A 22,569-nucleotide genomic window follows, 5' to 3' on the forward strand; every position below is an offset into this window, starting at 1 on the left:
TTTCTAGATAACCTTCTTTTTCCTATAATAACAACTCTTAGCTATTCTATAGCTTTTAGAAACTATTCTAAGGCCTTCTTATCTTAGATATATACTAGATAAGTATTATTATAATATATTATTTAGTACTTATTATTATAATTAGCCTTCTAAGTTATATTTACTTATTATATAGGCTTAGATACTTTCTCTTACTTTTTCTATTAGTAGTTATAGGTAAAGTGTCTCTTCTTACTATAGTTATAGCAGGCCTTATTATTATTCTATTTTATAATATTAAGTTCTATAGATTCTATATATTATATAGATCTCTAGGCTATAGTATCTTTTACTTATACTACTTTTCTTTCTTAGTTAGAGATCTTTAAATAATATATCTACTATTACTATCCTCTATATTCTATCTATTACTTATAAAGTTAATTATTAATTTAGACTATAATTATAATATACTATACAAACTTCTTAGATCAGTCTATTTTAGTAAGTTTATTCTTAACTTCTACCTTTAGCCTAATATAAAATATAATTATTAAAGATTTATCTTCCTATTTAAGAGAACTTAAAACCTATCTAAACCTAATAATATAGCTAAATATAAATCCTATCTATTAGAGTATTATTAGCTATTATTCTACTATTTATTTCTTATCTAGATCTCTAAAAGCTGCCTTAATAGCTTTCTTAAATATAGTAAAGCCTCCTATAAAGATAGCTTAAGCCTTAGGGTCTCTATTATTCTTTAGATATTCTAAGTAGTTCCTCTATATAGGTTTAAACTAGGTAAGAGCTTCTTCTTTAAGTTAAGTTACTATAAAGAGTACCTAATCATCTAGATATAGAAAGTTAGATTTATACTTTATAAGATATCCTCTATACTAAATAAGAAATTCTTAGAGATCTTCTTTACTTTCTCTATATATTAGTAGAACTTCATACTTTATACTTTAAGTACCTCCTACCTATAAGACCTATACTAGAATAGAGAGTTACTAGATTTTAGTACTAGCTTATTCTATTATAAATAAGAGTATGTTATTAGTAGATTAAGATCCTAATATAATTTCTATAAGTATTACTTAAAGTGTAGTCTATTAATTAAATAAGAGTATTTAATATATAATAATTCTTAATTCTAAGAGGTAAGACTACTTTATAGGACTAGAGATATATAGGTTTATATAAGCAGTAAGTAATAGGCACTACTAAGTAATAATAGTTAACTTAATTATAGTTAAGATAGCTTTACTTAAAGGTACTTTATTAAATAAGATACTTTAAATACTAGAGAGTTATCTAAGATAGTATGATAATCCTTAATCCTAAGAGATAAGACTACTTCATAGGACTAGAGATGTATAGGTTTATATAAGCAGTAAGTAATAGGCACTGCTAAGCAATGATAATTAACTTAATCATAGCTAAGATAGCTTTACTTAAAGGTGCTTTATTAAATAAGATACTTTAAATACTAAAGAGCTATCTAGGTAGGTTTCTAAGTATAGATATCATCTATATATATAGACTGCTAGATCATTCTAGATCACTAAGCTAGAGTGATAGATCACTTATAATCAGTAAGGATCACTGATCGAGTGTGATCGCTTATCTTATCTATTCTACTGGTCCTAACCGCCTAGGTCACCTGCCCTACAGTACCATACCTTGATTTCATGACAGGTAGGTATCTAAGGGTAGACATACATCTATATATATAGACAATAGATCATAATAGATCACCGTAATCTATAGTAACTAGATCACTCATAATTACTCACCCTATGGTGATTGTATGGTCTATATGCTCCTGCCTATCTTATCGTGCTGACCGCCTCTAGGGGCAGTGCTCTATAGTAATAGTGGTTGATTCTATAACAATAGCCTTTTTAATATTTCTTAGCTTCAATAATAGATTATTTTAATATAATTAAAGTAGTTATTAAGACTCTTATTTAATAGGAACTACTTTAGCTTAGAAGTTAGTATAAACTATATTAATACTATAATAATTCTTTAGAATTATCTTATTAACTACTTATTATTATCTTTTAAAGAGCTTTTCTTACTCTTTTAATTATTATATATAATCTATTAGCTTATAATTTTAAGCTAATTATTTAATTAATATAGAATTTAAGAAATCTTTCTAAAAATTTTCTAGTATCTTTAGAATATTATTCTTTTTCTTTAATAAAGTTTCTAGAGTTATTAGACTAGAGATTATAGATTTAAAGTTCTCTATTAATTCTATTATAATTAGTTCTTAGACTAGCTCTTTACTTTAATAAGAAGTTAGATAGATAATAATAATCTCTTTAAGCCTCTCTTATATTAAGCCAGCCTTTTTAATTACTTTAGCCTATTAGAACTAATCTCTCTCTCTAATAGTTTTAAATAGTCTATTTATTAGACTAAAGAGGTTGATAATCTTATTATTAGTCTCTTTAGGCTCTAGCTCTCTCTCTATTAATTTTAATAGCTTATAGATCTTTATTAATAATATAAATATAGTTAATCTCTCTCTAGATCTATTATAATTCTTCTTTTTAAAGAAGAACCCTTTTTTAAAGATTATATCTCTTAATAGAATAACCTTTCTTTTCTTAAAGATTTAAATCTATTAAATATTTATATTTTTATAGCTAATAAGATATCTAATCTTAATATAAAGTTAATATTTAGCCTTAGTTAATATTATAATATTATAATATTTATCTTTAAGATAATATATCTTTAAATTATATTCTTTAATATAGTTAAGATTTAATTAATTTAAGCTACTTAAGATTTAATATCTATTCTTTTAATATTACTATCTAATAGTCTCTTTTAATAACTTCTAGTTATCAACTTAATAAAAGAATCTATTATAAAGATAGATTACTACTCTATAGATCTTATTAATTAAATTAGTTAATAGACTGATATTAAATAATATTATATTAGCCTTTATCTATATTACTCTCTTAAATTACTTAGTATAGTTATTAGATTAATATATATATATTAATAATAGTTTCTATATAATTTCTTTATATTATTTCTACTTCTTAATAATATTAGTATTAAGAGCTAGTTTATTATTATTATAATCTTATTAGATTTAGAGACTCTATTATTAATCTATTAGATTATAATAATTATAAAGAGTTTTAAGAAGAGTGTACTTCTTTTTATCTAGTAGAGGGTATATAACTTTTAAGCTTAAGAATTTATCTTTAATAATTAGAGCTACTATTAAACTATTAAAGCAGTCTAATATTATAAAGAGATCTAAATAGATTTAATTAAATAGATATTCTATTAATTAACTACTTAGTCTTCTTAAGACTTATTACTTTATCTTAGCTTTAATATATACTTAATAAGATTGATTAGACTTACTAGTAATTATAACTTCTTTAATATTAATAGATAAATAGCTTAAAGCTTTATTATTAAGATATTCTATTCTTCTATACTAAGTATTATATCTTATCTTACTTTTTAGACTAGACTTTTATAATAAGACTATATTAATAGCTTTATCTAATTATTATTTATTAGCCTATTCTTAACTTTAATAGAAGTTAATTATAGTATAGCTCTTAATTTATTTAGTTAAAAAGACTATTAGTTCTAATATAAAATCTTTAATAATATTATAGTTATTATTATTCTATTAGTATTCTATCTTTTTTATTACTTTATAGAAGACTAGATTAATATAGAAGCCTTTAATAATAATAATATTCTTTAGCTTAAAAAGAGCTAGACTAATAGAGGTATTAATCTCTATTATTACCTCTTCTATATTATAATATAGTATTATAATATTACCTATATTAATAATACTAGTTATTAGTTAATATATACCCTTAATAAGCTTCTTCTTTAAGTTAATAATATAATAAATAATATTAATATTATAGATAAAGTTATTCTTTAATAGATATATTATAGTAATAAAGAAACTTATTATAATATTTAAGAAGACTCTTTAAAAGACCTTCTTAACTAAAATTATTTAGATATAGGCACTTTTAATTTATCTAGTCTTATTAGATTTCTAATTAGTTAGTAATAACTTTATTAATAACTTCTTAATTACTTTAATTAAGTTCTAATATTACTTTTATGACTAATCTATCTTTATAATCTTCTATAGTACCCTCTCTAGCTTTCTCTATAAGAAGAGTAATATATAAATTAACTTCTTCTTTAAATAGAAAATCTAATATTAGTTCTTATTATACTTTATTCTATAAAAGTAGATAGATCTCTTATTATTAGAAGTCTTATCTTAAAATATTAGTTACTTTATTAATCTTTAGATAGGCTTTATTATTATATTAAATAATCTCTTAGCTAATCTTTTAATTATTATTATTATTATAAGTTATTATTAAAGTTAGTAAGTAAGTATATAGCTATCTAGAATTAATCTTTTCTAGTTAAAAGTATTTATATAAATCTAGATAAAGATATTATTAACTTTATTAATATTACTAATAATAATAAGAAAGTTCTCTATAGATTAATTATCTTAAATATTATTAATATTAATATTCTTAATATATTATAGGATCTATTCCTACTATTTAATCTATATTAATAGATTAGTAGATCTAGATAGTTATCTAGCTTATTAATATTAAGCTTAAGCTTATACTCTTACTTTAAAGCTTAATAACTTAAGATATTTCTTTAATATTATTAGTCTTATTTATATTAATCTAACTTTTAATAATTATCTAATCACTCTTATCTTATTAAAGATCTATATAATTACTTATGATTATTTTTCTAATAACTTATTAAATAAAGCTATATATTACTTAGCTATTTAATAGATAAGCTTATTTATCTTAATTAGCTTTTTATTCTTTTTCTTATATACTATATTTAAAATCTTTTATTTATCTAACTTTATAATAAAGAAGTTCTTTCTTATCTTAAACTTTAAATATATTATTATTAATTATTCTTCTTAAAATATTATTAAAAGAATAAAAGAAGATCTTAAATAATCTCTAGAAGACTTTAAAGTCTAATCTCTATCTAGATTAATATACTTCTAGATTTTATTATTTATAGTTTTAAGATAAATATATAAATACTATATATTTTAATCTACTTTATTAATAAGAATTATTATCTAATTATTATCTAGATCTTTCTTAACTATAATATTATAATTAAATAATTAAGAGGATTAATTAAATAATACTCTAACTTAAATAGAAGATTAATTAGATTATTATTATATTTTAAAGAGTTCTAACTACTTCTTACTAAATTTAACTATAGAAATCTATAACTCTATAGTCTAAATCTTATAATAATTACTCTAGATAAATAGATCTACTCTAATCTACTTAATTAAATATTAATCAAACTTATAACTATTAACTAAGAGTTAGATTAATTAAATTCTATTTATTAAGATGTCTAATTCTAAGAGAGAAAAGGGAAAGGCCGCTAGGGGGGCCGCCGGCCCTTAGGGGTGGTTCTAAAGGGCGGTGTGGTTGGGCAGAGACAGCTCCACATACTAAATTTGCCCTGGGGTTGTCCTTAGTGGACCAGCCCCTTCTGACAGATATAGTTACTTCTCGTAGAAGAGACACGATAGAGTATGCTTTACGGAATGAAGTCTCATGTCAAGGGTGCCCAACACCGCCTTTACGAAGTCAACGAGAGTCATGTTGGCCCATGAGCCCATCTAACCAGCTTCCTTCGTCATCGATCATGTAGTGCAACACGATACATGCTCGAAACTGCCCTTATGCAAGTTGAACTATAATGTGACGTCACATAAACGACTGGGAATTTGGGACCGAGTACTGATTAGTAGTGTGTGGGAGATGCATGGGGATCACTGCGATCTAGTAGACATGTCGATTTGCGTGCCGTTCTTGCAAAGCTTGTGAGGAGAAACTTTTGGCTATGTTATCATCAAGAGGGTGCCGGTGGAGGCGAAGGTCCTTGGTGGTGGGCACAAAGAATAGCTCAATAGACGGGAATAGGTTCAACCCAGACCCTAATAGCTGCCGTCTCCCATTGACGCCCACCTCGTCATCCTTGACTTGGCCACGCGGACATGGCGCCAATCTCTGGTCATGACCGGTGGGGATTGTCAACCGAGCCAGCCGGATCTGCATGTCTCCCGCTTCAAGGGCCTCGACCAGCCGCAACCCATTGACTGGAGGAAGGACATCTGGACTCGGGAGCGAGATTTGAATGTACACACCACCATCTGCTTGCAGTCTAGATCGCCCCTTTTACATCTTTCTAGACCAGTTCGCCTCTGCTTCCATGCTGGACAGGCATTGTGCCACGCGCAATACAAGTAATTGAACCAACATCAATGGTCGATATTAGCCGATATGCGCATTTCGGGCTTGCTCCCTCAACCTGGTAAGTCGGCGGGGAATTGACAGCTTTGGCAGACTCCCACCCGCGTCCCTTCATTGAATCTGACGCACTGCACAGAACATACGAGGGGGTGAGAACCAACAGCTTGGGGATTGGTCAATAGGAGCATGGCTCTGGGCCGGAGCTGCAGCATAGCAAATTAGACCAAAAGACAGGCCTTGTCAGTCCCCAGCTCCAGGACAAGCATGTTCCCTGCTCGTCTCCACCATATCCTGGTCTGTTGGTTCGCCATGCCACGCCTAGGGTTACTTCGTTAGTACTTTGGGAGAATCAGAGGTGCAGGATTGAATCCCAGGGTGGCTTGCTTGGCTAGCTCGACGGTGCACACCAAGTCGTAGGAGCTCTCTGGCCGACTGTGCCGTCTACGGAGTAGTTGGAACCTGGTGCGGTGTCGTATTTAAACAGGAGATCCCCGAAATGCAAAGATCAACAATGATTCGCACCGGGTACGGGCTGTCATCGTCACTCTTTTGAACTCGCATTCCTTTTTTCCCCCCCCGCCCCGTCTGCTTTTAGTCCAGCCATGTCCTCATCTACGAAAAACGTCCTCCTGAGGACTGCCGGCCTCCTGGCGGCACTGACCTTTGCCAGTGCTGCTCCGGCTGAGCAAGCAGCCACCGCCGGCCAGCGCGTCATTCACAAGGATGTCGTGATCCTCGGCGGCGGTGCCTCCGGCGCACACGCAGCTGTCCGTCTCCGTGAAGATTTTGGCAAGAGCATTGTCCTTGTCGAGAAGCAGGGCCGCCTTGTAAGTGCCACCATCTAGTTCGCGGGAGCAACTCGGGCCATGATGCTGACACAGAGATTATCATCCAGGGAGGCCACGTCTCGACCTACATAGATCCCGAATCGGGCAGGCCGATTGACTTTGGCGTCCAGTCGTTCATCGACATTGGCGGCGCCAAGGACTTCTTCGCCCGCATGAACGTCTCCATCGGCACGCCGGGCCGCATCGTCAACAAGGCGCGCTACGTCGACTTCAAGACCGGCGAGGAGCTCGACTACGTCCCGCCCGCCGCCGCCGACCGCACCGCCGGCCTCACCAAGTTCGCCGCCGCCGCGTCCAAGTACGAGAGCATGCTGCTGCCGGGCTACTGGAACTTCCCCGCGGGCAAGGACATCCCCGAGGAGCTGCTCATGCCCTTTGGCGACTTTGCGCGCAAGTACGGCTTCGAGGCCGCCATGCCCACCATCTTCTCGGTCACGGGCCTCGGCGTCGGCGACATCACCAAGGAGCTCACCATGTACGTCCTGCAGGCCTTTGGCGCGCCCATGGCCCGCGCCATGCTGGGCCAGGTCCCGACCTTTGTGCCCGCCTCGCACCGCAACCAGGACCTCTACGACAACATCGCCGCCCTCCTGGGCTCCGACGTGCTCTACTCGACGACGGCCACGCGCGTTGAGCGCAAGCCCGGCTGCGGCGTCGAGGTCACCGTCCGGGACAGGGCCGGCCGCGAGACCCTCATCAAGGCCAAGCGCATCCTCGTCTCCATCGAGCCCGTCGGCAACAACATGGCGCCCTTTGACCTCGACCGCCAGGAGCGCGCCGTCTTCGCCAAGATGGACTACTCGCGCATCTACGCCGGCATCGTGACCAACGCCGCCCTGCCGGGCGCCACCTCCTTCACCAACTTCCCCACCGACGCCGCGCCCTCCAACTACATGGCCTTCCCGGAGCTGCCCTTCACGGCGCGCTTCGACAACCTCGGCGGCGACCTCTTCCGCGTCATGATCCTGGGCGACCGCGACACCATGGCCTGCGCCGCCAAGAGGAACGCGCAGGCCTCGCTCGACAGGATGCTGCAGGCGGGCACCGTCGCCTTCCCCGAGGGCTTCGCCGGCCGCAGGAAGCTCACCTTCAAGGCCTTTGCCGACCACGGGCCCATGCACGTCCGCGTCACGGCCGACCAGCTCCGCGCCGGCTTCGTGCAGGAGCAGTACGCGCTGCAGGGCCACCGGGACACCTGGTACACCGGGGGTGCCTGGTCGGTGCAGTTCCAGACGATCCTGTGGCAGTACAACGACATTGTTATCCCGAAGCTGTTGCAGGGCATGTAGGCCAGTGGTGTTTGGAGGGGAGGGTGCGGCGTCTGTCTATTGCTTGTGTGAATACTAGAACAATTGGCCTGTGCATACATGAACATCAATATACCTAATTAGCCCACCAGGATATTTCTGAGACGGTCCAGAACGCGGATACGCAATGTTGACCCTCTGTGGACCGTGCTTGCAAATTACTGGGGTGAATGCGACTGTTGCAAGCGGGAACGCTTCCGACGAACGACGGATCAACTTGTAGATGTATGCACCCAATTTCAAAGCAAAGGAGATATATACAAGGGTATGAAAGCTATGATATCTTAAAAGTACAATGTAACATTGCGCTTTTGTTTCAACAATCCACTCCACCACCGTTTCCACATGCCTAGTCGATTCAACACAGGCGGCAAACAACGCGAAAAAGAACCTCGTGTCTCTCACCGATGCACAGTGATCTCGGTCGTGCGCATGATGCCGCCCTTCCCGTCCGAGTCCGCCTTGCCCAGTATGAACTCCTCGCTGCCGGACCGCTCCCCCGTGGAGCCGTCGCCCTTGTAGAAGGCCGAGGCCGCCGCCGCCGTGCTGCGCGTCTCGCCGAAGCCCGCGTGCGTCCCGCCCTCCATCTCGAAGACCTCGCCGCGCCCGGCGCGGCTCGCGTGCGGCATGACGCTGCGGCGGTTGTGGCCGCTTGCCAGCACGCCGGTGCCGCGCCGCGAGCGCGACTGCGACCCGTACCCGTATTTCCCGTAGGCGTTGGTCGAGTACTCGGAGAGGCCGAGGGCCTTGCTGACGAGGGGCTTGAGGGTCGGCGCGCAGGCGGCGATAATGCCGACGCTGAGTTGCATGCTGTTGTTTGTGTGTGCTGTGGTTAGCCATGGCAAGGTCATAGTGTTTGGGATGTGACTTACAATCCCCAGAATTGGACCCATTGGTGGCTATACAGATGTCAGTAAGCTGCTCAGCGAGAGAAGTATTCCCAATTAGTATCTTACAAGGTCTTGTCTTTGTCGCTGCCAAAGGCAATTTGGTAGATTGCTTTGAGGATGCCCATGACGACCGCGCTGCGATAGCCAGATCTGTTAAGAAGAATGCTCATACGAGTCACTATTGCGGCACTCACAAGTATCCCAAACTCAAAATCCCAATCAGATAGATCCGGGTTTTCCTCTTCATCTGCAACTTCCAAATGATGGGGATGGGGATCGTTGCGTAGAACACATCAGTCGTGATGTTGAACGCTATATTGGTCAGCAACAACATTGAGGTCGTGAACTGGACGGACTCAGGACTACTTACCGGTATTGATCACGGCAAATTTGATGAAAAGTGCAATCGGGTAGCACTTGGCCCCTAGACTCTGGTCCCAGTGACCTGCCATAGGGAAGCAATGTAGGAAGAATGTCATCAGACCGAGGATCGTGTAGGCCACCACGAATCCTGAAGGGTTAGTAAGTAGGAAATCTCCAGCATACGGACTTGACTCCTTACCAATTGACACCCACAACGACCAGAAGTACCATTTGCTATTGCTCAGTCGAAGAAGGCTGAAGGCGATGGATATCTTGAGGAACGCAATGGCCAAGTTGGCCTGGACAATTGAGTTCCAGAAGCTGGCCTCATTAAGAGACTTCAGGTCGGGTTTCGATATAGTGTCTGAGTGATGCCCCAGGCCGTAAGCCGACATGATGATAAAGGTCACCCATCCTCCAATCGCGCAAGCCTGGTTTCACGCCGTGTTAGTATCGTCAAGGTCTCAGCGCTGATCTGCGAGGCCGCTCACCATCGCCGCCAGCATTGTCCAGTCATCCCTCGCCGCCGTCCGCACGACCACCAAGCGGCAATACAGGCGCGCAGAGAAAACGGCCAACGAGATAGCCAGCATGACCGTGATCGGAGCGAGGATCGCAGGAAGATTGCTCTCCGCCGCGCGGGCGGGATCCGGAGGAGCACCCGGCGCCATCGTGAATCGCGAGAACCCCAGTTGCCGAGTCCAGCCAGGGCTTGTACGACGCGCTGATCACAGGCAGAAAAGGGAATAAGCTTGTTTTAATGTTTTCGAGGGGTGGCGATGATCTCTCCTTTTCTGTCGAGCCCCGACTCCGTGAGGGCCCTCGATCGCGGACTGGGGTCACGTAACCATGGACCATGGGTCCCGGCACCAGGAAAAGGCCTTCAGCGGTCGCGGCGTGTTTGGTGACCCCAAAGCGATGTGTGATGTGTGATATGTGAACACTGTGGCTGCATACGGCATGCATGCTTCGAAATTTTCCATGCCCCTTGGATAGGTAGTGAATGATGTCTCTACATTGTCCTATCTTCCTCATGCTTGCAACAACGGCACATCTAATTACAAGAAAGGCACAGAACCGGGTTGGACGGAAACACTACTACTCCCAGATGTCACCCAAGCATGCATCCAGCCAACGGCAATCCCTACCAGTGCTTCGGGACTGGCCCTTTTCCAGGTTAGCGTCTGTAGTCGACCAGTTCGAAACTTCTTTGATGCAACTCGAACCATTGTCACGGTCTAGTCGGAAGGCCCCCTGTCTCTGAGGAATCGATCAATTGTTGTGCGGTTGTCCGCCCAGTCAGGATCAACCGGGATACACCCATGGAATCCATGTGTACGAAGTAGGTAGTCAAGTCGTGCTCGCTGGGTTGGAGGCGCTTGAGAAACCAGTCTACATAATTGTGCGAGTTTGCACCCGGAAATTTCTTCATCCTACCAGCTCAGGATGAGCTATTCTGCCCATACAGCAGCTGCACGAAGCAAATGGAAGACGCCAGTGAGCATGATGGATGCTTGGAACTAGCAGTGCCAAGAACCAGACTGCATCACCCCTGTTCACATCTGTGCCAGGTTCGATTAGACACTCGGCGAGACGACATGCGAAGTATCTGTATGTACTTCTTTAGCCGGTGCGGCGTAGCTCAGGTTCTGAGGGACAGACAGACACCAACACACAATCCTTCGCGGCCTGTATATTAAAACACCAGAATTCCCCGGCCAACAGTTCCTGTCGTCGAGATGGCTGAACAGACTATTGATGACTCGGATGACAAGCAAATCCTTCGCGCTGTCAGCCGTGGGACACACACTATTATGTTAGTGAGATTCGAGTCTCATGAAGTCAAACACACCCCTGCGTGGGGGCGACAGGGTTCCCTGTGCGAACCATGAACCCGGTCGGCTCGCCGGGTTACTTCCCGACAAGAGCGGCTGTGGGAACGTTGCGAAGGACAGAACCCCTGAGGTTCGCGTCAAATAGAGTCCCTTTAGCCTGCTACGGACTGGCATGGGCACCGTTTGCTTTTACGGGTGTAGCCGCTGGAACAGCCGGGAGTGCCAGCGCCACGGCCGGGATAGGTAACCCCTGTTAATTCGCGCACGGAGGCCGCTCCAGGAACACAAAAACCTTGTTGTGTGGAGGTGAGAGGCTTCAGGGCCAACCCATGCCCGCCCCCGTGTCGTGATCCGCTATTTTTCACTTTTTGGGAACAAGTGCATGTCGAAAGCAGGTCCGTCTGCGTACGAAGCAGGCAGGTCATCATACAAGTAGTCTCGTCATCATAGTCGATATCCACAGAACATGTCGATTAATTAGGTGAGGGCTGGGTTGGTGCCAAGCCCGATGGCTCTTTCTCAAGAGCCCGACTCTAGGCAATATTTGTCTAGCCTTGGGAGAATGAAGTTCCTGATCATGCCATGGTGAATGAAAATCAGAAGCAGCTAATGCAGAGAGAACTTCCTAAGGACACTAACAGCTATCCCCGTCTTGGCACGGGATATTCCACCTCCTCAACACAGCAGGAGGTTCGAGTAGCGAGATTGCATGCATAAGACCAGCCACCCAGCTCTCGTCCCAGCTGCAGGCTTTGCCGGGTAAGCGGAGAGTATTGTACTCGCTTCGCTCAACAATTCTCGTGCCAGATAAACAGTCATTGCGTGTACTCCGTACTACTTGTAGAATTTTGATTTGACGGGGCAATCAAGTCCGGGAGGCAAATCGGGTTTGAAGAGCGAGGAATTTCAAGCTGTGTCCCAGACAGAACGACTTACAAGTACTTGTAGAGCGGATGGAGCGGAGACTAGGGCAAAACCCATGTTCACTTTTCAGCTATTCAACCCCTTCAGCAATGAACACTCGGCATTTACTTAGTGCAGGTCTAATGACAGCCACCCGGCTGGTGGCGTTGTACTTGTACGGCGGATGCAATGGGATTGGTGAATTGACTGGTCTTCCCTTTATTCGATATCACATAAAGCTGAGCCTTGGCTCTCCGCTGCGTAAGGCACTGCTTTCCGCCGTCCTAAGAATAGAGCCCCGTGAACCGTAGTGGTCTCATAATTGGTCTCTTTCAGCTTGGAGTCTTGGGAGATCAACCTCAGTGCAAGTCGCTTCAAGTTTGCATTGTCATGTGTGTTTAAACAAGCCATAGGCTTCCTCATCTTCTTCATTACGTTTTCTTGCTCTCTCCGCAGGTACAGCTGTATGCAACCATGTTCAAAAGCCATTGCCTAAGCCGGCATACTGATATCAAACGATCGCTGGAGGTACTGGTAGAAGCCCCCGTCTGAAAACTCGCTCTGATCCAGCCCGCGGGATTCGTGCAGCGCTTTGGGAAAGTCTTTCTCCGACAGCAGCTGGCCACACGACAGCGAGTAGTCGACCGTCAGCGATATCCGGAGGTACGAGTGCGGCTTCACGCCAAACAGATTCGCACCAGTCCTCGCCGGCGGCCGTCCTGCAGCTTTCGGGTCCGCAGGCGTATAGCGATCCCGCGGGTTAAATCCCTGGCCTGCGCCCGCCGTTTCCTGTTCGCTGATGTATATCTGTCGTGACTCGTTGGCCTTGATGTGGGTGACGATGTCTTCGACGAATTTGATGGCGCTGTCGGTCCGCCCGTAGAGGCACTTGAATGTCCTCATGATGGCAACGTAGCTCTTGAGGTCGCTGCCGCTAGTTTTACACGCCGTGTTGGCGATCTTGGCAAATATAATGTGCCAGATGAACGGCAGTATGGAAAAGTGGATGCTAATCATTCCGAGTTAGTGATAACTACAGACTTGATATTGTAGGCGTGCTCACAACGTATTCGGTAGATACTTGACCAGTCCACTTCCTTCAAGCCCGGTAAAATCGTCCGTGATGTGACGGAGTGACCTATCCAGCTCCAACTGCAACTTTTCTGTCGAATACGCGGTCTCACGAGGGGTCTCTGCCTCGGCCTCTGTGAAGCTGAGAAGCATCATATGGTTATAAAACGCTATTTTAGCGGTGCTGTTGATTCAGTTCGATTAGCGGTCTGAGGAAATAGAGTGACAATGGCGATCGACATACTGGTAGTAGATATACGACATGCTGATGAGGATGTACAGTGACTCGTGCGCCCGGGCCATGTACTTTGGGTCTTTGAACTCAATTCTCATCTTCTCATGCCACTGTTCCAGCCTCGTTGTAACGAGATCGGTTCGTCCCCGAGTCTTTGATCGACTGCACAACGAGGGACTGGGCATCAGCGGATATATAGTCTCCAGTATGTCGCCGAGAATCATCCCGAGACGGCAGTTTGCCAGCATCAGCCTCACCTGCATCTCCTTGGTCGTCCTTGAGTGGAACCAAGGCTGGCTGATTTCGTCCGCAAAGTCTGCCATGGTCATATGCGGCAGGTCGGGGTCGACCTCGGCTGGATGTATACACAGTGTACGGCGCAGTCCTAGCGACATGATCCGGTCGCGCAAGATGCAGCACCACCAAAGCCTCTTCAGTAATCTTATCTTTCTCTCATCACCGTGGAATCTGGGGTCGCTGGCTAGATGACCGAATTGATGAGCCCGGGCGCTCCTTGCATGGTGCACGGCGACAACCATCCAGTATGTGTTGATCTTATCGCTCGCCGTGGGTGCGTAGTACGTCAACATCAGCGCAACCTGAGCTTTTGTGACATCGTCCTGGGACATGTCTATGTCGTAAAGGGCCTATGATATGCTGTTAGCACTCTTGCAGCTGACGGAGGAGCAGGGTGCCTCGTGTCACTTACTTTTGTCTTTGCATAAAAGTGGCCCTGGGCAGCGTGGACGCTGGGGAGCCCAAGGGCAGACAGCATCGAGTCGGAAGCATACTATGATTTGATTAGACGAATGTAGTGTGTGACTCTCGATACAACTTACCGGAGAGGCAAGAAACAGAATCGCTTGCATGATCACAAGCGCAACTGGCCCTTGTAGCGTCGACGAGGGAGAGCAGCCCAGAAATGCGGAGCGGATATCGCTCTCCTTCAGAACAGGGAGAATGGGATGAACACGTAGAAAGTACTGCTGCAGGAACTGATCCAATACGGGCTTTTTCGGTAGGAGCAGACATCCTTTCTGCTCTAAGAAGGACAGTTCCTCCCGACCAAGTTGCTCCAGGCCATGCGCTCTTACAGCCGGATAAGTCGAGAAGGGTATGAAAGGCCCTTCGTCTTTGCTTGGTGATTCTGAGAAGATGTTTGGAGCTGGGTAGTTGCCGAAGTCTAGTATGATACTGCTGTCAGCTTGGGTGTTTACCACACGATGAAAGGCCTGCCTCTGTACCATTGCTTTGTGGGCTATTCCAGTCCGAGGATGCTAAAGATGGGTTGAGAAGCCAGTCTCCGGTCAAAGGTTCTGTCGTAGGGATAAAACCCTCGTCTTCCGGAGTCAAAGTGTAGTCTTGGCTTATAGAGATGCATGGATCATTATGAGGGAGTAGAGAGAGAGTTGAGGCATCTGAAGTCACTATTCGTTGTTCCACAGTCTTCATGGTTCTAGCTCGATCGGAAGGCGACGCCGCTTCGTCCAAGTCACATGGACTGGATGTATTGGAGGCGTTGGATGCCCTTTTGGCTTGTTCGCGAGCAGCAGCGGCGACGAGGTGCGATTTGCGAGCCCGCGGTTTCACTACGCACTCGACGCAATCCATATTACAGTTGGTGCAGGGCTGCCCGTGCCGTTCGACATCGCAACGGACCTTGCGGGACCTGCACCCGACGCACGCCTTCGTAGCCCGCTTGCGCTTCATATTGCCGGCCGCCGGTTCCAGGACACGATTTCCACCGTACCCCGGTGCTGACGGAGATCGAAATTCGTGTACGAAGTTCATCTTTCGGGCATGGTTTGAAAGCACGTACTGCCAAGATCATGTGCGTTTGGCGGAATCTTTGAATCTTTAAATAGCCAGTGAGCGGATCAGTGAGTGCGTGTGAGTCAATGTCCCAAGTCTTGATGAATTCGAGGAATCCAAGTAAGAGAGAGAACATGAAGTCGGTGATAAGTCCCCGGAGGTCGGGCGGTAAGGGCCGTGGTCCACTCGGCGGAGAACCCTGCACCATGATTGGTTCATTTGTTATTACCGAAGCATTGGGGCATAGCCGAGTTAGACCGAGCACTACGTTCGCCAATTGCACATCAACCCCAGAAACGACAAAGAGAGTCGTCACTAGGACCAGAAACGGGATGCCGAGGAGCTCCACATCAATACTAGCAAGGAGTAACGAGTGAGGGCCCTATGAGTGAAAAGAATCCCATTTATTCTACGGAGTAAAGAATGGAGTAGGTCTTCCATGCGAAGAGATCGCCGGCGTTCCTGGCATACCGGTACTCAGATGGGGTTTGGTCCCGGTTTTCTTTTCTGGGTCGTAGTTGTTGAACCGAGGCCAAGTGACATCTGCAATCAAGTAGATCTACCTTTTCGTACCATGGCCAGAGCCACTTAGACATTGTAATACTAAGAAATGGAAGTGACTCGACATAAAACAGGCAACAACAGGTGGAAGGAGAAATGGCCTAGACTGGGCATCGTCATATTTTTTGCGTCGACCTCTTGCTGCTTCGAAGAACTTTCAACGAGATTTGGCAATACCAAAGCCTTTTAATCCTAAGCTGGGGCATGGCAATTCTTGGGAAGAAGAGCCCCATTCGATGCTCCAGCCGATATCAATGCTTATCGATAATCAGTCGAGAATGCGATAACACCCGGGCACGTGCAGAATCTCGTGACTTCTGTTCGTGGCCCAAGCTCGACAAAACCAGTGGACCCAGAAAACGAGCTGCCAAAACCAATTGAATTTGAATATTTGGTGCCTAGCTCTTCAGGCACGAGCCTCAGAATCTTAGGGTTTCGCTAGGTCCAAAAGTCCCACACCCAAAAATTCGCCAAACTACCGCCCAAACCCCGCGAAAAAGTTATTGGCGAAATTTCAGTCCTCCCCCCCAATCCTCGACCCTTCGACAACAACACATCTCGACAATTCCCTTCCTCCGAATTCTCGACGCATAGCAATCATGGCCGACCGAGGAAGCAGCGCCCCCCGTGGCGGCGGTTTTGGTTCTCGTGGTGACCGCGGCGGTGACCGTGGTCGGGGTCGCGGCCGTGGCCGTGGACGCCGTGGAGGCGGTAAGAGCGACGAGAAGGAGTGGCAGCCCGTCACCAAGCTCGGCCGTCTCGTGAAGGCCGGCAAGATCAAGTCCATGGAGGAGATCTACCTGCACTCCCTGCCCATCAAGGAGTACCAGATTGTCGACTTCTTCCTGCCCAAGCTCAAGGATGAGGTCATGAAGGTACGAAACACCGGGACAGCACCTCTGTGGCCGACAGGATTGGCGTCAAACACGACGAGGGAGCTGATGGAGGATTGCCTGAGGAGCTGGCACGATCCGGGGATCTGTGGAACATTTGTGCTGACATGGTGATTTTTTCTCCCGACTACAGATCAAGCCCGTCCAGAAGCAGACCCGTGCCGGTCAGCGCACGCGTTTCAAGGCCATCGTCCTCATTGGCGATTCCGAGGGCCACGTCGGCCTGGGCATCAAGACCTCCAAGGAGGTTGCCACCGCCATCCGCGCCGCCATCATCATCGCTAAGCTCAGCGTCATCCCCGTCCGCCGTGGCTACTGGGGTACCAACCTTGGTCTGCCTCACTCTCTGCCCACCAAGGAGAGCGGCAAGTGCGGTTCCGTCACCGTCCGCGTAAGTTTCTGTGCCTAAATTCCTCGCGCGCTCGTCGATTTGCGTGTGCATGCGTCGCTCAGCAGAGTTTGCTAACGTTTGCGCTCCCTACATAGCTGATCCCTGCCCCCCGTGGTACCTCCCTCGTCGCCTCGCCCGCTGTCAAGCGTCTCCTCCAGCTTGCCGGTGTTGAGGATGCCTACACCTCGTCCTCTGGCTCGACCAAGACCCTCGAGAACACCCTCAAGGCCACCTTTGCCGCCGTCTCCAACACCTACGGCTTCCTGACCCCCGACCTGTGGAAGGAGACCAAGCTCATCAGGAGCCCGCTGGAGGAGTTTGCCGACACGCTGAGGGACAACAAGCGCTACTAGAGAAGGGATTGGTTCAACGGGGCGTCTGAATTGATTTATAATTTGCATGGGCTTTCGGCAAGGGCATTACATTGAGGCTAGCAAAAAGAATTAGCAGTTATGGCCTGAATCGACGAAACATCCTTCTACGTTGCGTGTGTCTGTGTGTAGCTAGATCTGTGGTTGATGATTTGCTAATTTTGCTAGTTTGGGGTATCTCAATCGACCGCGACATTGCTTTCCGGCTCCAGTCTCAAGAATGCCTGGCAAGCGCCGTAATGTCGCAGGGAAGGCAGCTTGCATCGACAGATCTTGGGACAGCAAGAACCTCTCTTGCGTGCGATATTTCCATGGACGAGCACCCTTCGGGAGACTTCATCATAATGGCAAGACTACCGTACCAGGTTTGTGCTTTCACTAGTTGTCACTTTCTCTGGCACCGGAGAGAACAACCGCGTCGCTGTTACGTCTTGCGGCCGTCTTCCCAGCTCGGCGCCTGCCGTTGTCTTGGAAAAGTGCCTCTCACTCCTTCCTTCACTCACCCCCAAGGAAGGCAGGAGTCACAGCATTCCCAATCGTCACAATGCCTACAAAATGTCCTCCTACCCGAGTGTCTTCCCCCGTTCAGTTTTGTCCTTTGCTTGTTTCATTCCGTCGTCTCTCTCTAGTTCATCACTTTCTTCACTCGTCTTTTTGGTCTGACATTTTGGAATCCATTTGGCTGTCCTCGTTTGAAGATCCATCCCATTCCTAGCCCATCCACGAGACTTGCTTGCCTCGATGGCTTTCTCTCAGGTGCTCGACTTTGAGCATCTGCGGGGACGGAGACGGATGGCCTTGACAGGCCTCGCCTGTTTCTCCCTGGTCCTGCTCGTCTTTTCTGCTGCTACGCTGCGGTTCTCTTCTCCAGGCTCCGTTGCTCCTCGGCCACACCTGCACGGCAAACGTGGTGTAGACGTCAGTCCTGCTCAACCCTCGGACAACACCCAAGATACCAACGATACCAACCGCCTGGGAATCCCGGGGCTCCCCGTCATACCTGGTGTTCTGTCTGCGGTTTTCGGATCGAACCCTGCCCCTACCACGCTGGCTACCGTTCCATTACCCACCACCGTGCCGCAGGTTATCCCTCCAGATGTAGTTCCTGTGCCGACCGATGCAGCTTCGCCAGCTTCGCCAGGCAGTTCTCCTGCCTCTGTTGGCCTCCTCGGAGGTCTTCTAGGCTCTCTTACACAGGTTGTCAACAATGTCATTGGGCCAGATGGCATTCTTGGCAAAGCCAAGGATGCTGTCGCCGACATTATAGATCTCCCATCTGATCTGCCGCTCATCTCGGATGGCAATCTTGTCAATAATCTGATAAACGAAGCTGCAGAAGCTTTGCAGAGCGCCGCTCCCGTCGCTGTCGTCGATGCCGTTCTAGGCCAAGTGACAGCAATCGCTGCCGATGCGGCTGACCAACTCAACAGTGTTGTCGGCGGTGTTGCTGATGCTGTCGGTGACGGCCTTCTGGCACCTTTGCCACTCCCTGACATCCACGGTGTCCTTGATGAGGCCACGAAGGTTCTGGGAGCCGTCATCACCGCTGTCGAAAGCGCCGTTACTGGTGTCACTGATGTCGTCGGCGATGTCCTTCCAGTCGATCTGCCTCCGTTGGATCTCACCAACATTCTCGACAGCGCCAATGATCTGATCGGCGGCGTGGTCAACCAAGCGGAGAATTTGTTCTGTCCAGTCGAGTCGATCCTTGACAACGGTCTTGTCACAACCTTGCTGGGTCCCTGTGGCGGCAATCAGAATGCACCCGCGGCCTCGTCTACGCTGCCCCCTGTTGCGACACTGCCAGTATCACTCACACTTGGGAGTGTGGTCCAGCCTTCAACCACCAGCGTCATCGTCACAACACTGGATGTGACCGTGAAGCCCTCAGTGGCACTTCCAGCCTTCTCTTCGGCTTCACTTGCATCGTTGTCTTCCAGCTTGGCCAGTCTGAGCGCTGCCCTGTCGTCCTTTGTGTCTGCCCCCAAGAGCTTAACGCCCGTCCTGGTGCTTCCCAGCTCGACCCAGATTATTCCCACGGACGTTCCAGCTTCGTCTAGTGGACAGGGTCCTGCTGCCTCAGAGCCCAGCGTGCTCCCTCAACAAGCTTCGCCTTCGATGCCATCCGTTCCGATTGTTAACTCTGCTCCTGGCGCCGGCGGGGGGACTGTTTCTGCATCAAACACGATCCTACCGATCCCGCTGCCCTCATCTGCTCTTTCGGAGTTGTCAAAGCAGCCAGCCAACCTGCCGATTCTTCCCACGATGGCGTCAGACGCCAGCCCAGCTCTTCCCTACGGTGGGACCGTAACTCAAGTACAGACCACCACCGTCATCAGCGTTGTCACTTCATGTGACCAACAATCGTAAGTGTTGGCTGTTTTTTTCTTCCTCTCCATACATCAGCTTACATGAAGCTAGCCTTCCCACGAATCCACTGGCCGGTCCCTGCCCTGGCAAAGGGTATTCTTGTGACTCTTGCCCGGATGGCTGGTTCTGCCCGCCTCAGCAGACACCGGCCCGATCCGCACCCTGTGGTTATGGCTGGCCATGCCCTGACTGCCCTGGGGGATGGTTCTGTGTTCCAGCACCCTCTGCGGCCGCACAGCCAAATGCGATGTGTCCTGGCCATGGCATGCCACCACTGGAAGGCGCATCTGGCTTCATGTCTCTAAATCATCCCATGATTACGGCTACTGTCACTGTCACGGCATCTCCGCCACCGCCGCCTCCTGCACCTCCCAGGCCGTCCATCAATGTCAACGGATGGAATTATGCAGGGTGCTATCTTGATCGCGAGGCACGCGCTCTCAAGGGTGACAATCAATTGACCACCGGGCCCGAGGGAATGTCTAACGCCATGTGTATTGACTTTTGCAATGCGCGAGGCTTTAGCGTCTCCGGCACGGAATACGGCTCTCAGTGTTTCTGTGGTAATGCACTGGTCGACTCTTGGCTCATCGACGATAGCAAATGCAACATGACCTGCTCTGGAGACAGCAACGACATCTGTGGCGGTCCTTGGGCTCTTGCCATCTACGGCCCGACTGGGCAGCCAGCCATGTCGCAAGGACCGATCCTGGCGTTCACCCTGACAGAGCCACCACCGGGTGTAGCCGAGACAAGCCTCCATACAGGCGGGATGCGTCAGACTGTGATGCAGGTGACAACCCCAATCTTTGTCTTCCCTGCACCTGCGCCAGTGTCATCAACCCCCGGATCTTGCATGACTTCACCGCCACAGCTTCCCCCTGGTGACGCCTCCGCCGTCGTGTCGTCTCTTTCGTCGGTCATAACCTCTGTTCAGCAGGAGGCTAGCTCTATTGTCTCCTCAGAGCTTGACAAGGCCAGCAGTATCGTCCAGACTGTCGAGTCCATCGTGAACTCGGATTTGTCCATCATCGCGAGCCACATCAGCTCCATACAGACAGCTGCACCAAGCGCGCTGGGCGGCCAACCTCCGGTCCCAAACCCATTCACGATTCCCAACGGACAAGGCGGTCCCGGTCCTGTGATCCCCAGTGGTCTTGGGAGCGCCCCAGCTCCGAGTAACGCACAACCTACTCCAGGCAATCTGCCCTCACCGCCATCGGGTGCTGGAGGTCCTCCTGGATCGCCGCCAAATGGTGGCGGTGTTCCGCCCCCTACCCCGAATCCCTCTCCTTCGCCGGCAAATCTTCCTCCTCCGGGTCTGCCGAATCCCTCAAACCTCCCTGGTCAGCCCAATGCTGGAAACCCTCCGGGAAGTCCGAGTACTGGCACACCTCCGGCATCTCCAAGCTCGCCAGAAGGGGGCAGCGTTCCAAACCTTCCTCAACCTCCCGCAGGGCCTCCTTCCACTGTGCCCAATGGGGGCGCGAACCCACCCGGCGTACCTGGAAACCCCGGGAACCCAGGCAATCCAGCTAGCCCTGGGAATCCAGGCAATCCTGCCAGCCCTGGGAATCCAGGTTCACCGGGCGGAGGAGAGACCCCTCCCGGCTCGCCCAACGGGAGCGGCAATCCTCCACCCAGTCCACCTGCTGTCGGTCCTCCCGGCTCACCGACAACTCCACCAAATGCTGGCGGCAATCCTCCAGCTCCTCCCGCATCACCACCAGCAACTGGTCCAGGCGGCCCGGGTGGCGGTAATCCTCCTCCTGTACCCTCTCAGCCTGGCATAGCAAGTGGAAGTGCTGCACCTGTTGCCCCGCCACCACCTCCCGGACCAAACTCACCAACGAACCCAGGTGGCAACGTTCCTCCTCCGGGAGAGCCAGCTCCACCTTCAGCTCCTGGTCAAGGTCCGCCAAACGGAGCAATCCCGCCCGCACAGTCTCCTCCAGCCTCACCTAAGACTATAGGCCCTCCAGTGGCACCAAATGGTGGCAGTCTTGGACCGAGCCAGCCAGCCGCACCGCCAGCGCCCGCAAACACGGGCCCGGCCGCACCACCGTCTAGTCCACCAGCTCCGGCCACGCCGCCATCTGGTCCGAGTCCTGCTGGCCCACCGGCGGCACCTCCTCCATCACAGCAAACCTTCCCGCCAGACTACGGCAAGCCGCCCAGCCATCGCCGTTGGTTCGACTGGGCTCATAGTGGATTCCACCGCAGGCGAATGGCCACTGCGGGACAGCGTCGTTGACGATGATTCAAACCGAATGTGGTTTCTGGTGTTGGATTGAGGATGACGGCAAGCCATTGCTAGAGTTTGAGGGATTCTTGTACGAAATATTGGCAAAGGAGTTTAGGGCGTGCATGGATGTGATCTTGCT

The 22,569-nt window shown here is 47.3% G+C and overlaps 5 protein-coding genes across 5 annotated transcripts; 3 read left to right on the forward strand and 2 right to left on the reverse strand.

The window, feature by feature from the left end:
* Positions 1–6,937: 6,937 nt before the first annotated feature.
* Positions 6,938–8,472, forward strand: E0L32_004537 (uncharacterized protein; the record flags this gene model as incomplete). The annotated part of the gene is made up of 2 exons (XM_031138959.1): positions 6,938–7,162; positions 7,231–8,472. 2 exons carry the CDS (start codon positions 6,938–6,940, stop codon positions 8,470–8,472), a joined length of 1,467 nt encoding a protein of 488 aa, XP_030996971.1.
* Positions 8,473–8,891: 419 nt separating this feature from the next.
* On the reverse strand, positions 8,892–10,414 carry E0L32_004538 (uncharacterized protein; the record flags this gene model as incomplete). Its single annotated transcript, XM_031138960.1, has 7 exons — positions 8,892–9,300; positions 9,363–9,389; positions 9,447–9,530; positions 9,575–9,692; positions 9,751–9,891; positions 9,943–10,174; positions 10,235–10,414. The coding sequence occupies 7 exons, from the start codon at positions 10,412–10,414 to the stop codon at positions 8,892–8,894; spliced, it is 1,191 nt and encodes a 396-aa protein (XP_030996972.1).
* Positions 10,415–12,973: 2,559 nt separating this feature from the next.
* On the reverse strand, positions 12,974–15,578 carry E0L32_004539 (uncharacterized protein; the record flags this gene model as incomplete). Its single annotated transcript, XM_031138961.1, has 6 exons — positions 12,974–13,490; positions 13,545–13,736; positions 13,797–14,434; positions 14,497–14,577; positions 14,627–14,970; positions 15,032–15,578. The coding sequence occupies 6 exons, from the start codon at positions 15,576–15,578 to the stop codon at positions 12,974–12,976; spliced, it is 2,319 nt and encodes a 772-aa protein (XP_030996973.1).
* Positions 15,579–16,759: 1,181 nt separating this feature from the next.
* Positions 16,760–17,797, forward strand: E0L32_004540 (uncharacterized protein; the record flags this gene model as incomplete). Its single annotated transcript, XM_031138962.1, has 3 exons — positions 16,760–17,035; positions 17,187–17,444; positions 17,540–17,797. 3 exons carry the CDS (start codon positions 16,760–16,762, stop codon positions 17,795–17,797), a joined length of 792 nt encoding a protein of 263 aa, XP_030996974.1.
* Positions 17,798–18,556: 759 nt separating this feature from the next.
* E0L32_004541 (uncharacterized protein) lies at positions 18,557–22,439 on the forward strand (the record flags this gene model as incomplete). The annotated part of the gene is made up of 2 exons (XM_031138963.1): positions 18,557–20,181; positions 20,237–22,439. The coding sequence occupies 2 exons, from the start codon at positions 18,557–18,559 to the stop codon at positions 22,437–22,439; spliced, it is 3,828 nt and encodes a 1,275-aa protein (XP_030996975.1).
* Positions 22,440–22,569: the final 130 nt, after the last annotated feature.

This window comes from Thyridium curvatum, assembly GCF_004353045.1.
Source record: "Thyridium curvatum strain D216 chromosome Unknown NODE_22_length_467593_cov_81.276643, whole genome shotgun sequence".
NCBI classification, from domain to species: Eukaryota; Fungi; Ascomycota; class Sordariomycetes; order Thyridiales; family Thyridiaceae; genus Thyridium; species Thyridium curvatum.